General features: G+C 36.0%; 1 protein-coding gene across 2 annotated transcripts in view; it reads right to left on the bottom strand.

Annotated features, from left to right (window-relative positions):
• Positions 1 to 3027: 3027 nt before the first annotated feature.
• STAM2 (signal transducing adaptor molecule 2) overlaps positions 3028 to 15003 on the bottom strand; it is a 51374-nt gene continuing 39398 nt past the window's right edge. For both annotated transcript variants that reach the window (XM_049615647.1, XM_049615648.1), the window contains exons 12-14: positions 11284 to 11437; positions 8489 to 8658; positions 3028 to 7082 (exon numbers count right to left, since the gene is read on the bottom strand). In XM_049615647.1, the coding sequence (XP_049471604.1) occupies positions 6854 to 7082; positions 8489 to 8658; positions 11284 to 11437 (553 nt within the window). In that variant the 3' untranslated portion in view covers positions 3028 to 6853. The remainder of the gene's footprint in view (positions 7083 to 8488; positions 8659 to 11283; positions 11438 to 15003) is intronic.

Here is a 15003-nt window from a genome sequence, read left to right as displayed (position 1 = left end):
AGATTATTTCACACCAGTAGAGAAATGCACATGCTTGAGCATCGGATAGACCCAGATTTATAATCCCAGCTTTGCCACTTACTAGCTGTGTGACCTTACCCTCTTCTCCTACCTCTCTACCTAACAAGTGTTAAGAGAATTCAGTGACAATGTGTATGAAAATGTTTGTTTTTTTTTTTATTTATTTTTGTGAGAGAGAGCACACAAGTGGGGAAGAGGCAGAGAGAGAGGGAGAGAGAGAGGGGATCCCAAGCAGGCCCTGCACTGTCAGCGCTAAGCCCCATGTGGAGGTTCGAATTCATGAACCAGGAGATCATGACCTGAACCTAAATCAAGAGTTAGATGCTTAACCGACTGAGCCATCCAGGCACCCAAGTATGGTTTTCAATCAAGCCAAAGTGCAATGTCTGACACTATACAACTAGTTAGTGCATGGCAATGCCACAAATACAACTCCGGCTCGGAAATTCAAATCTTAGCATCCCCAGCATATAATAATTGTTATCGAACGCATTAATGAATGCTAATACAGCTTTAATTTTTTCATTTTTCAAAATAGAACAGACAAGAGTAGTTTGGAGCTTTTATCCCCATCTCCATTTTCAGGATCTTTTCTATATCTCATAAGGTTAGAAAAAAAAGTCCCAGTTTTAATCATTAAGTTGGATGCAAATATATTAAATCTAGCCTTATTGACAAAAAACTATGGTATACTCATATTAGAGAATCTTAAGAAGAGCTTATTTGACCATGGAATAATAGACCAACTTAACTTTGAATTTATTTACCAGGCACAAAAATAGTAACACCAGGTTGTAAACACATGTGGACATGTCTATCTCTGTGGCAGATTATAGCATGGCCCACTCTATATTCATTCTCAGTCATCTTGTCCCCTGCCTCCCTCTCTCTTTATAGAGGCTAGAAAGCAAAATACTCACCTTCCCAGACTCACTGGCTCCTAATGGTAGCCTTTTGGGACAGTTCTGACCAATAACATGTAGGTGGAAATCCCGAGGGGAAGGTTTCCCAAGGAAAGAAATATGGTGAAGATTATTTTTGGCTGGGGTTCTAAATCCCATTTTTTTCTTTTTTAATGTTATTTTGAGAGAAAAAAAGCATGAGCAGGGGAGGGGCAGAGAGAGAGGGAGAGAGGATCCCAAGCAGGCTCCACATCTACATGAGGCTCCACATCCACATTGACATGAGGCTCAATCCCATGACCCTGGGATCATGACCCAAGCGGAAAACAAGAGTCGGCTGCTCAACGGCCTGAGCCACCCACGCACCCCCTAAGTCCCATTTTTCTATTTAGACAATACGCTTTTGGGGCACCTGGGTGGTTCAGTCAGTGACACATCTGACTTGGGCTCAGGTCATGATATCACAGCTTGTGGGGGTGAGACCTGGGTGGGGCTCTGTGTTGACAGGTCAGAGCCTGGAGCCTGTTTCAGATTCTGTGTGTCCCTCTCTCTCTCTCTCTGCTCCTCCCCCGCTCATGCTCTGTCTCTCTCAAAAATAAACATTAAAATTTTAAAAAAAAATGCACTTTTCACACTCTTGTTTGGTTACTTGGAGGGGAAAAAAAATCTATGACAACTGAAAATCACCTCTACATACACTGACACCGTTATCATATCTGTTCACCATGGCGAGCTATCTCCTAACTAGATAGCACTGACTCCTCTTTAGGTATGTGACAGAAGTGATGAGAACAACGCTGTTACCTTTCAGGACTATAAACCATATAGCTATGGAGTTGATGCATTACAATTATAGCAGTGTCCAAAAGCAGCTGGTAAAATAAGTCTTCAACAAATGGTGTTGGGACAACTGGATATCTATACGCAAGAGAATGAAGTTGGATTCCCTACCTCACATCGTGTATAAAAATTAACTAACAGTGAATCAATGACCTAATTACAAGAGCTACAACCATAAAGATCTTAGAACAGGAGGAAATCTTCATGACTTGGATTTGAAATGGACTCTTTGCAGGAGCAACAAAAGAAAAAAATACATAAACTGGATGTCATCAAAATTAAAAACTTTGTAAATCAAAGAACATCATCAAGAAAGTAAAATGACAACCTACAGAATGGTAGAAAATATTTGAAATAATGTATCTAGTACAGGTTTAGTATCCAGTATATATTAAGAACTCTTACAATACAACAAAGAGACAACCCAGTTAAAAAATAAGCAAAGGATTTACATAGACATTTCTCCAAAGAGGATATACAGTGGACAAAAAGCATGAATGATGCTCAACATCATTAGTCATTGAGGAAATGGAGATAAAAATCACAAAGAGGTACCACTTCACATCTACTAAGATGGCTATGATTTTTTAAAATTAAAAATAAGTGCTGGTGAGGACACAGAGAAATTGGAACTCTCCTGCATTGCTGGTGGGAATATAAAATGAATGGCTCAGCTTTGGAATTTTGACAATTCCTCAAGAAATTAAACACAGAATTACCACATGACCCACCAATTCCACTCCTAGGTATATATCCAAAAGAACTGAAAATAGTACTCAAATACATATACACACATATTCATAGCAGTACTATTCACAATAACCAAAAGATGAAAACAACCCAAGTATCCATCAACAGAGGTATGGATGAACTGATATATGAACCTTATATACTGTGGTACATGTGGAGATGAACCTCAAAAGACATATGGTACATGAAAGCAGACACAAAAGGTCTCATTCTGGAACTAGAGGTAGTGGTTGCACAACGTTGTAAATGTACTAAATGATACTGAATTGTTTACTTTAAACGGCTATTTTATGTGAGTTCACCTCAGTATCTTAAAAAAGGGAGATGGCTCCCTAGACGAAAAGGTGATCAGTAGAGGTCACTGACTTGCTGTAAAAGTATTGGAAAGCCTTTATTTTCCTCATCAGGATATGAAATGGTGTACAATAAGAAGACCAAATTCCATTCTTTAGTAATCTTTGTGGGAAATACCCATCCACCAGTTTTGTGTCTTCTGTTTGTCTGCTTGCCTTTGAACAGTTCTCCTTTTCATTCAATACTCACTACTCAAGATGGACAGAAGAGTGGATAGTCATAAATTATAATCTTGTTACCATCTCTGACATAAGGAATTATTGAGATGTGATGTAAAACAAAACAAAAAAAAAAATACCAGTAAAATGGGATTATGAGGTTGACAGAGATCAGTTTCATTTATCCATGCAATTTCATTAGAATATAGAAAAGATAATAAAAGTGCTACTACTGGACTGCAGACATTTGTCTCTGAACTCCTGCAACAATCTTACCCACTCTTATGGAAGTTTGAAATGGTTGGGACTCAGATTTTGCTGTATACCTTTATCTATGTTTATTAGATTCCTAGGGCTGCCGTAACAAATTTAGTGGTTTTAAACAACATAAATGTCTTCTCTCTCAGGTTGAGGCTAGAAATCTGAAATCAGGGGGTCAGCAGGGCTGTGTTCTCTCTGAAGGCTCTGGGGGAGAATCCTTCCATGCTTCCTCCAGCTCGTGGCGGCCCCAGGCCACCACTGACCCGTGGTAGCATCACTCCAGTCTCTGCTCCATCTTTACATGCCTCGTCTACCTTGTGCGTCTGGGTGTCTCTTCTTATAAGGCTGCCTTAAATCCAGAATGATCTCACCTCAAGGTCCTTAACTTCCAACATCTGCAACCTCTTTTTCCAAATAAGGTCACATTCTGACATTCTAAGCAAACATGAATTTTGGGGGGACACGATCCCTCCCACTACACTATGTAAGCTACATAATTTCTTTTTTTTGACACAGTAAGGTTTTTAGAGAACTCTAATTCAAACTTAGTTTGGTAAAATTAGAAAAATTCTTCTGGGGAAAATGTAAAAAAAAAAAACAAAAAAACCCAACTTTAATCTCTAAAAGAAACTAAATTGTACTAACAACAAAAAAATTAAATCCCTAGAAATGAATCCTCCCTTCATTTACTGACTAAAACTGATGTAAGTAAATAAGAAAAATGTCTTTTCACAGAAACAAAGCATGATAGGTTGGTGCTCTATTATTTATAATTTATTACTTACAAAAATAACTTGAGCTTTCTCATAACAGTTCAATAAATCCTCTCCTAGAAGTCAAGAGACCAGACACTTATGATTTTTACAATGAAAACTTTTTAAAAGATCTAAGCCATAATATTTTTAATATTCAAAATAAATTTTTAAAAATTTTGGAAGGTGAAACTTTATAATCATCTTCAAAATGTAGTGAAATTTGTTATGTGGTCAAGTTATCAACTACTTGAAATAGAATCAGATGACAATGTATCTGCAAATAATTTAAAATCCTAATTGATAAATATTGTAATTATTTAATATTCAGGTAATTTTGTAAATTACCAAATTACAAGACAATGTTGGTAGACCGTACATTTTCCAAACTATTTTATATATCCCACCACTCCATATATTTTAACACCCAAGGGAAATTCTACATTGATGAAAAGTGATTTTATTATAAATTTTCAGAAATTTTTTCTAATGTACCAAGATTTCATATGAAAATGCAGAAGTTGTTTTTATTTTTTTATAAAACAGCAAGTATGAACCCAATGTAGAAATCTGATATTAGACAATTCCTTTGGCAGAAAACATTTAATTATAAAGAGATCTTAAAATAAATATAACCCATAAGATCATGGAAAAGAAAGAAAAATAACCCTGTTATTTCCTATTAACACCAAAAATATCATCTTAGTACACAGATTTAGTAACATTTTTATACTATCAACAACCTGCAACACAAAATTCATTACAGTATGGCCAAAATAAAATTGTTTTTAATTTAAGAGGGAGAAGAAACTTCTGGATGTATAAAATTTCACAGATAAATGCCAATATACAGTATTTATATACATGTCACCTGTTATGTTATTCCAAAACTACATTTGGTGAACTTAATTGGCTGATCCCAATTTAGTGGGTGTGCCATATTTCTCCTAGTTCAAAGACTTAAGCGGAGTTAAGCTTTTACAATTCACAACACAATTATACATGAAATATTTACAGAAACAATAAAATAACTTTATTAAATACTGTTTGGGAGGAAAAAAACGTTAAGATTTTCGATATATATGCAAACATGAACTATTATCAAGAGCAGCTTCGTAAATGCTTTTTATGTTTTTTCTTTAAAGAATAGAAGTTTCATTTCCAAAAAAATAAGGTGCCATTTTAGAAGTTTTTTTATAAGTGTATAAACGAATTCACATGGAAGAAAAATACTGGATGAAAAAAAGAACGTGACATACTCAAGGTTAAAACTTTTTCAGCTACTTCTATCTGAAATGAGACAATGACAGAAATTAGGCTTTCAAATACTGCTTGTTTTTTCCTTTAAATGTAGACCAAGTAGTATGTAGACTTTTATTTTCGGACAGTTTCTTTGAAAAAAGAACATACTTATCATTAAATTTCTGTAAATAGATAAATGATAAAAATTTCCAGCACACTGTCTTCAAATGGATCCTTGGCAGAAAGATTAAGGGCTTTCTTTAAAAAAACAATTTAGAAATCTTGCTTCCAGGCAAGTAACCACTTCTGTCCTTTGTTTTCCCAGTCTAAGTACCAAGTACCTGTAAGCATATGTATTCACCATCTTCTATTCCATTGTCTAAAAAGTGGTAGATGATGCAGTAGTGTATGAATTTTTAGGAGGAAACATTCCCTACTGGTTTACTACCTAACTCCTACAGTATGTGGAATCTATTAGCACTATAAACTAATTTATAAAATGTAGGCTTCAGAAAAACTGTCTTGATAGCTTCCCTATCAATCTATTGCCTGCTATTATCCCACAGGCTCAGAATTATCTCTGAAAGCAATGGCCAAATTTTTCAACAGCCTGGCATAGCAATGGTACTTGAATTGCCTCTTTAAAGAAACAACACAGCAATAAGAACACTTATTATTCATGCTTGGGATATATCACATCAAATTACTAGGAATGTCTCATGGCTCAAATTCACATGTAATCCGTAAAAAGAAAATGCAGCATCTCTGCACACACCACACTTATTAGAGGATGGCCAACGTCACTTTAAAAGGTCATTAGTGGCAATTCTAAGTACAAGGGAGCCTTGTTAGAAAAGAAATGTTTATCTGCAGGGAATGGGGCATTCCTTAGCTCACTGCTGGCAGGACTGGGGACTAGCTAAATGCTTTATCATATATCTGCATTTATATGGTCTTCACTGTTAACTACAGAAAACATCTTTGTTCCTTCCAAACTGCTCTTGCTTCTGTCGACAATTATATGCTAATTATTACTCAACATAACCGGAGAGCAAAACTGACAGGACTGCAAACACTACCGCAATTTAAGGAGCCAAGGGAAATATGTTGGCAAGCTAAATGCTCACCCAAAAGGAAGTTCGCCTTTTAAAATAATGGTTTGTGGGGAATACTGAAAAAACATGCAGACAAAAAAAATATTCAAAGGTTTGAGTACGCTCCCAATTATCATGACATTTTAAGGATTAATGGTTTCTTTAAAGTAAAATTTTATCTCCTGCTGTTCAGTGTCATAAGGCTACTGATTGGGTGTCCAGATTTGTGTAGAGAGATCTGAAAGTAAGACAGGATTAACTGGAAGCTACCTGAAGCTGCCTCTCATCAAAAGTTGACTTCAAACAAATTGGACTGAAAAAATCCTTTCATGGCCTAGCAGAGTAAGGTAAGTTTTTGTGCTTTACTTATTCATGGTTCTTTTGAGTGGAGAAAAACTATTTTTTAAATATTTTCTGATTTGAATCATTGGGTCAAGTAATACACATACGAAGGCTTTGGAGAAAATGCTTGCTTTGTTCTAAAGAAGAGGCTGCTGATGGTAATTTGTTTGCTGCTGTGCAACTGAATGAGCGGGAGCCGCCACCGGAAAGCCTGCCAGTTGCGGCAAATTGGAAGTAGCGTTCCGGTACGATGACATATCCACAGACATCCCCATCTGCTGTGTGTAAGCAGCTGTACCAGCAGCTGATTGAAGGTTAGAGTTCTGGTTCATGTAAGTAGGGTTGGAAACAGTGTCTTGTCCAGTGCTACAAACAAAATTTTGAAAAGAAAACCAGATTTACTTTGCATTATCAAGGTCATGGTCAGAGATCAATCATGAGACAATAAAAATTCCTTTTTCCATCTTTGTAAGTTTATGTAACTCTGCTGTTCCGATTATGACTTCATTATTCCAACTAGCCAACACTGTGAATGTAATTTTTAGATTTGGTAAGGAGAAAGTACTCAAAAATGAAACAAAATATAAGATTATATGGCCTATTTAATTTTGTTTTCTCCAAAATCTATCACTGCAAACATATAAAAAATCTTTTGAGGAGATGCAGACTGTGTTTCTCACAGTGGTATCCTTGGTCAGCTATAACGAGAACCGAACTCCGCTCAAGTACACCTTCAGCCATATTCTCCCTTACGCTGTCTCTCAATCCAGCATGGAGGAGACCATCTCTTTTCCTCACAGACTCTTTACACTTTCCTTTGATAGGACACTTTCAGAGCTGCCCTGCTAACTTAATCTGAAATAAGGGCAAGGCGAACAGTGTAATCCACACAGGACCCTGAATCTACCCTCAAGGTAGTCTGGACCTATAGTTTACTTATTAACACGACACCAAAACAAACAAAAGAACAAGTTGAGAAATCACACCAAACTGCAGGACTCTGCTTGTTCTTGTAATTACCATGGCATACATTTTTTTTTTAAAAAAGCTTTGTAATATGTAATTTCAAATTACTCAAATACACTGCTTACAGTATAGGAAGATTAATGTCTATACCGCTCCAGTTTTTTTCTCCATAATTTCTAGTCTTACACAGAATAACAAAATTTTACATTTTAATCGAACTAAATACCAATGTGAACAGGTTTACTTAATTTTCAGTTAATATCTAAAGTTTATACTTATGGAATTTGGGTGGGAAGAGACCTTAGAGATCATCTACCCATGACTGTATTGAATGAACATTTTGTATTGCTAAGCAAAGTTAATAGAAGGCAATAATTTAAATATGATTTTCAAAACAGAAGTGTTAGTATAAAAAAATCAGACCACAAGTTCCACAGCTTACACACACTTGGGAGTCAAAGTTTTCTGATATTCAGGAATGCATGCAAATCAATATGCCTGGGACTACTTTACGAGGCTGATTACAGCATAGTGCTGAGTGTATCATGGGCTTGGTCCCTGTAAGGGACAGTTATCTTTATTTTGTCCCAGGGAACCAGACTTTAGGCCATGTTTGGAGTACCATTTTAGTAGAGGTATCAAAGCTAAGAGCAGCACCATTCTGACTTCATGGGTTTACGAATGGGAAGTTCTGTAACTTCATCTCAATTATTATTATTATAAAGAGGTCAATTTATTCTCATTATGAAAGTGTGTGAAACCTTAATGTATGTAATTACAAAATAACACAGCTCCCCAAAACTTACCTTAAATATGGAGTCTGTGCAGGCTGTGTTGTCACTGAGGAATTTACATTTGGAGGCAGAGATCTCAGTGGACCAATCTGATCTGGTCCTAGGCTGTAGCTTTGGGCCACAGTGACTTGGTGAAGGCTTTGACCCATATAGTTTCCACCATGCGATTGAACTGGGTATGTCTATTAACCAAAGAGAAAAAGTTGACTCACTGATTTCCCAAACATCTGCCTAACATATTTAAAACTTTAAAAAACTTAAATGAAATAAAATGTTACCGTTCTTCAGGGAGCAATCTGGTTCTACCAATCTATCTACCCTAGTACAAAAAGTAGACAGCTTCGAAATTACAGTGCCAAATCTATGGAAATTTGTGATTTATTTGGTTGTTCTTTTATTCTGCGGGAGGTTGAAAGGAAAGGAGGTGGCATATTTTTCAGCAGCAGGCTGGAGTCCATCCAGGTTGCCTATTGCTCAGTGACCTGCCTTGCTGCAGAGCCACAAGAAACTATACACTCCTCGAAGGGCAGCCCATCATCACTTCAAGTCACCATCCAAATGGTGAACTTCACCCTCATCCCAGGATGACTTATTCAACTCCTTCCTAAGAATGAAACTTGAGAGGATAAGAATAAATGGTATCAGGGCAGGGCGCAGATGCTCTCTAGTAACATCTCCTTTATTTTCTGCCTTTACAACAAATAGGACAAAAGCAAAGATGATTTTTAGGTAAAGGAGAAGATGTATCCTCCCTCAGGAAATAGCAAAATGGTCTAAGTCTCTTTGGATATTTCATGTGCCCTACCTAACTTTCAGGTTAGTATCTCCTTTAAGGACCTGTCTACCAAATACAGCATTCAAAACAATGCACATACTTAATAAATAAATATTAGACAGTGATTATCATCACTCCAATTTTAAACAAAGCTATTTGTTTTTTGTTTTCTTTTTTATCTACATACAAGTTTTTAGTTCACTTACACAGTTATGGGGATTTCTGGAGGCAGTTTGAACTCCACGTAATAAACAAAGCTATTTGGAAAGCCCACTGACATGAAAACAGCATGCTAGAAGTGCCAAATCAACTTTAATGTAGTTGCAATCATACCGCTTCCTTTGTCAACATGTAACAATCCACTGACAATAAGCTGGGACTGGGAACTGACCTCTGCTGCAGTGTAGGGTTCCTGAGTAGCCTTTACAGATTCAACTAATGGTGTGTTACTCCAACTTTTTTACTATGGAATTTTCTTCTAATTAGAATAGGAACTTTGAATAGTTTAAATGCTATTATACATAAATAGTATATAAAGAAGTTATGTGAAAAATCAGAGAGACAGAAAGCTTAACTTTTTAAAACCCTGAGTTGTGCTTATTAGCAAAACACAGATTGTAAGTAGTATGCAACTAAACACAGAAACCTGATACAAGAATGACAAATAACCCTTTATAGACACACAAAGAAGCAAATAAAACACAGTTCCATCATACAATGGTGGAGACACTTCTTTTTTGTTCCACTTTCACAGGAGCAGCAAATTAACTCGTTGAAAACAGAAGCACTACTGAATAAACTCCAGCTGTCTTTTGCACCCAGAAATCCTTTCTACCCTCACATATAATGATCCTTTCACCATTTTCCAAAGTTTGGGACATGGCATATTTGATAAATGCATCTTGTCTGATGTGACAGTTACCATAGTAACCATTCTTTTTTACTTAATTATGTCATGTCAAGTCATCTAGATTATGCACCCACATTCTATCTTTTCTCCTTGGTGTCTCCTTCACACACTCCTTTACATATCAGTTCCCATAAATTAACATGAATTTTGTTCATCCAAATTCATTCTGAATTCAATTGCTAACTGAGTAAAATTTGAAAAAGGCTTCACAATGCTTGATAATGATTATAAATATAAGTATTCACTTCAGCAGGAAGCACAGACAAGGTGTAAAGTACTGGAAAAAGAAGCTGTTCATGAATGGCTTACGGACCCTGCACCTATAGGCCTGCATCATATCCTTGCCACACGTGAATTTTTGACAATATAAGTCATTCATCAAAGGAAAAACAGAGAACATGATCTCAGGATAAAAGAAGTTCATTAACTAATAAGCCTTCCACTAATCATGTAAGTCAAATAAACCTTGAGAGAAATTTTTTTTTTAACGTTTATTTATCTTTGAGACAGAGAGAGAGAGAGAGAGCATGAATGGGGGAGGGTCAGAGAGAGAGGGAGACACAGAATCCAAAACAGTCTCCAGGCTCTGAGCAGTCAGCACAGAGACTGACGCGGGGCTCGAACTCACGGACCGTGAGATCATGACCTGAGCTGAAGTCGGCCGCTTAACCGACTGAGCCACCCAGGTGCCCCAATCTTGAGAGAAATTTTAAAAGAAATGGTAAATCTTGCTTGTTGAGCAACAGGAACTGCATCAGTATCTCATAGAGAGGACTTGTGATGGGTCAAGCATTGTCTTAAATCAAAGGACTTAAACTTTTAAATAAAGGATTTGTGCTTTATATTTACAAAAGCAAATGAAGAACCAGAACTCCCATCATATATTTAACGATCTCGTTGTTCACATTAAAAATGAACTAAAATTATTTGTAAAATATCAATATCTAATTTCTCCTGGCAAACGCTAATTGTTTAGCCCATATTTTTTTTTTTTACTATAAAAGATGAGTTTTATGATTTTATTCATGGACCACAGACATTTTGATATTATGCTTTAAGACATTTTTTTGAACTTAAAACTGTTTTCCTCATTTTGAAAAATGTGCTCAAAAATACTCTCACCTGCATTGGAACCCCAGCTGATGAAGGTGGGTAATGTGCTGGAGGATGGAGCTTTGAATAGACTGGATATACTGGTGCTTCATTCACCAACCTGTTATATAGTTCCAGGGCTTCCAAGACTTTTACATTCAATTCAGACAATTCTGAATGCTTCCTGATATAGAAAAAGCACTTTAATTTTCTTCAATGCTTTTCAGCATGTATTTAGGAACATAAACTACTTTTTAAATTTAGCACGTTTTCTATTCATATTTTAAAAGGTTCTTTACATACAATGAAATATTCATCATGAAAAATGGGAGGAGGAATTACTGAATTCTCATAATAACTAGGCTAATATGACTTCATAATATTAGGGAAAGTCCCTTCCACACTTCATAAAAATACAATCAATTCATAATTTTGGTGCCAGGACAATTCTGTTTCACATGTTATAGGTTTCTCTTGAAATCTCAAGTACAAAGAATAATAATTTCTCAATTTTGGAAAAGCCCAAGCTTTAATTAAAAATCTAAGTAAAAGAAAGTACTCAGGCAAGGTCCAGAGCCTGCTCTGAAGCACGATATGACTGAAATCAAAACACACCACAAACAAAATTACACATTTTCATTTGCTTATATTCACTAATGGATCCAATGAAAAAATCCTAATAATTATCCTTGAAAATGCAAATGAAAACAATGTATATATAAACTAGTCTCTACTACTCTTGTTTGTTGGTTTCTTTTGAGAAGGGGAGTGAAACCAGATACCTTACTGTGTAAATAACAAATCCAAGTAAGAGCATTCTCAAATTTGCCCAAGGAACTCTAGTTCAAATCCTTCTGACTTGGTACAACTTTGTCTGTTACCCTGGAGAGTAATAAAGAACTCCCATTGCAACTGACAAGTTCATATGAATTAAATGGCCACATCATGTGGCACCCACAAGCCTATTTATTAAATATAGCTCTTTTTATATATATATACAAGGAGGCTAAAAAGACAAGAAGCAGAGGCAGATGACCAGACACAGGGCTACCAAATAAATGACCTGGATTGAGTCATGTTAAGACTTCTCATCTTTCCTCTCTTATAATCTGTTATGTCTGAAATAAACAAAAAGATGCAGTTTCCTGTCTTCCATGTGTAACTATATACAGCAAGTCAAACTGTTTTCAGAGATATCATTTGTAAACCATACAGAAAGGATGAGAAATTAGTGTCCATGCTAACAAATATGTGACTAAGAATTAACCATGGGTATTTGGTCCACATAACCCAGTATACTGATGAAACACCAAGGAGAACACAGAAATCACCTTTAAAGATTCAAGACATAACCCCAAAGCAATTAAATTTTTACTGAACTGTGTCCAAACACTATACTATCACAAAGAAAATGGAGCAGAAGGTGTGGATCTCTCCTTCAAAGAGACTGCAATCTATTAGACAAGGCTAAGTACATGGAAAATAGCAAACAATATAAGATGGCATATAACTGCAAAATTATATAAAATTATAGGAAACAGAAGAGTTTAGAGGAGGAGGAGGAGGAGACTAACTTGGGTTGTGGTAAACTGAAAAGGCTTTATGAGAAGCTGGGACTTAAACAGGCACCTGAGGAAGGATGGATAGGCCCAAGTAAAAAGGAAGACTAAGATCAGTGGGACAGTGCAAATCAAGTCAGGCAAAAGGAGTGAGGTTACACAATGGAAGAATGAAAAGGGCAATTTGATCACGGTGGTAGAAAATGATTTTCAGAGGGCAGTAGGAAATAAGGTTAAAATAGTCTGGGATATCGTTAAGTTCAGACTATGGATCTCTTCAATAAATCTGTCTAAACTTTTTTGGAGTCAATTTACATGTTTGCCTGACATAATTTCTTAGTGTGATAAAGTCTATAAAATCTCATTCCAAACAATTACAGATAGAAAAGAAATGTAAAATTTCTTTTTCTGGCAGTAAAGTTGTTTTTATTAGGGAAAACAAATTGATGGTGATCCAGTCAAGGGAAAAAACGGTATTTTATTCATCTTTGAATGCCTGACAAAGATAAAGAGTCAAAATTTGTTGAAGAACAGCAAGCGTTTTCCAGAACAAGAGCTGCCATCTGTAGTCAGTGACCATGGGAAAGGAAAATGCCAGCTGGACTACTCAGAAACTGAAACTGAAGAGAGAACTGGTTAACAGGTGAGCTATGACTCAAAAAATTAACTCCTATCAGAAATGGTCACTCTGATTTTTAACTGTGCTAGACCTTTTCCTTTGAAAATATTCCTTTTATCGATAAAAAAAAAGATTATATATACTGTCATATCCTCTGCTTTTTCATTACATAGTATGATATCTTTCTATAATCAATAGATATTTATCAATGATAATGCTTTTTATTGTAGAATGTATGGATGTAATTATTTTTAAATCAATCTCACACTTAAAGACATTTTAGTTACTGCCAACTTGGTTGCTACAAACCTAATTTCAATAATACTGTGAAGAATAAGAGTTAAATCTTTGCGTATGTCCCTGTATACTTAGTATGGGCCTGAATTTACTGGGTTAAAGATTATGGACTATTTTTAAGGTCCAGAAAGGTTTATGATAATTGTACTCCTAGCCACACCTAAGGTAATACTGGAATTTTTCTTCTTTTTTTCTTCTTTTGTAAGTTTATTTATTTTTGAGAGACAGCACATGCAAGTGGGAGAGGGGCAGGGAAAGAGAATTCCAACCACACTCAGCTCCGCCAGCACAGAGCCCCATGTGACTCAAATCCATGAACCATGAGATCATAATCAGAGCCAAAATCAAGATGCAGACACTTAACCCTGAGCCACCTGGGCGCCCCTGACATTTTTCTTTTTAATCCTCTCCAGTTTTATTATTCACTGACCATTAACACCCTTGCACTGAAATAAAAATAGGAGATGTGTTAAGTAGACATTTAATGCTTTTTCCAAAATAAAAATATGATGAAACTACCACCATCATTTCATTAATTTTTGATGGGTATTTATTTTTCATTTCTGTAGAAGATATAAGGAATTTATAAAAAATGTCTCATGGAAACAGATTATAGTCTTCAGTGACTAGAAAAAATCTTGCTGCTATTACCCTTCTCTGGTAAACGCAGATAAGAAGTAGTTCCTGTTCTTTTTGTGCAGTTTTATACTGTAGTTCAATAAACAGATTCCAGAAAGGGATGACAATGGAACACTAAAGCCTTGTCCTTGTCTTCCATTCACCATAGGTTCTCCCTGAGACTTCAGATAGAAAGCTCTGAGGAACCACAGGAGGCAAAAATCAATGAAAAGTTCCAAATGCTGATAGTCTATCCTTCAGTGCTGTTGCTGTTTCTAAGGAAGAGTAAGACTACATGGAATAAGGAGATTAAAAGGTAACAGAAATACAAGGGAGAAAAATGAGGAGAGGTATGTGGACTGGAGTTAGCTTCACAAACCCAAGGGAAATTTCATTTGAAAGATTTACAAATACTACTTCTCATCACGGAGTAAGACAATGCTTGCCCAAGATCCCAGTTCTCAATCTGTGCTCTATTCAGTTTTTATTCCTCATTCCTCATTATCCCTCAATTCCAGTTCAAGTAAGAAAATGAAAGTTGGCACCATAAGAGCAAGAGACCACAATTCTACGTATACTATATGGCCATGGAAGAAAACTGCTACCAAAATAAAAAGTACCACCTTACTATTCACTTGTAAGAGTTTTGGAAACTGA

The sequence above is a fragment of the Panthera uncia genome (genome assembly GCF_023721935.1).
Source record: "Panthera uncia isolate 11264 chromosome C1 unlocalized genomic scaffold, Puncia_PCG_1.0 HiC_scaffold_3, whole genome shotgun sequence".
Classification (NCBI taxonomy): Eukaryota; Metazoa; Chordata; class Mammalia; order Carnivora; family Felidae; genus Panthera; species Panthera uncia.
Note: the sequence above shows the minus strand (reverse complement) of the source record. Positions and strands in the feature narration are given on the sequence as shown.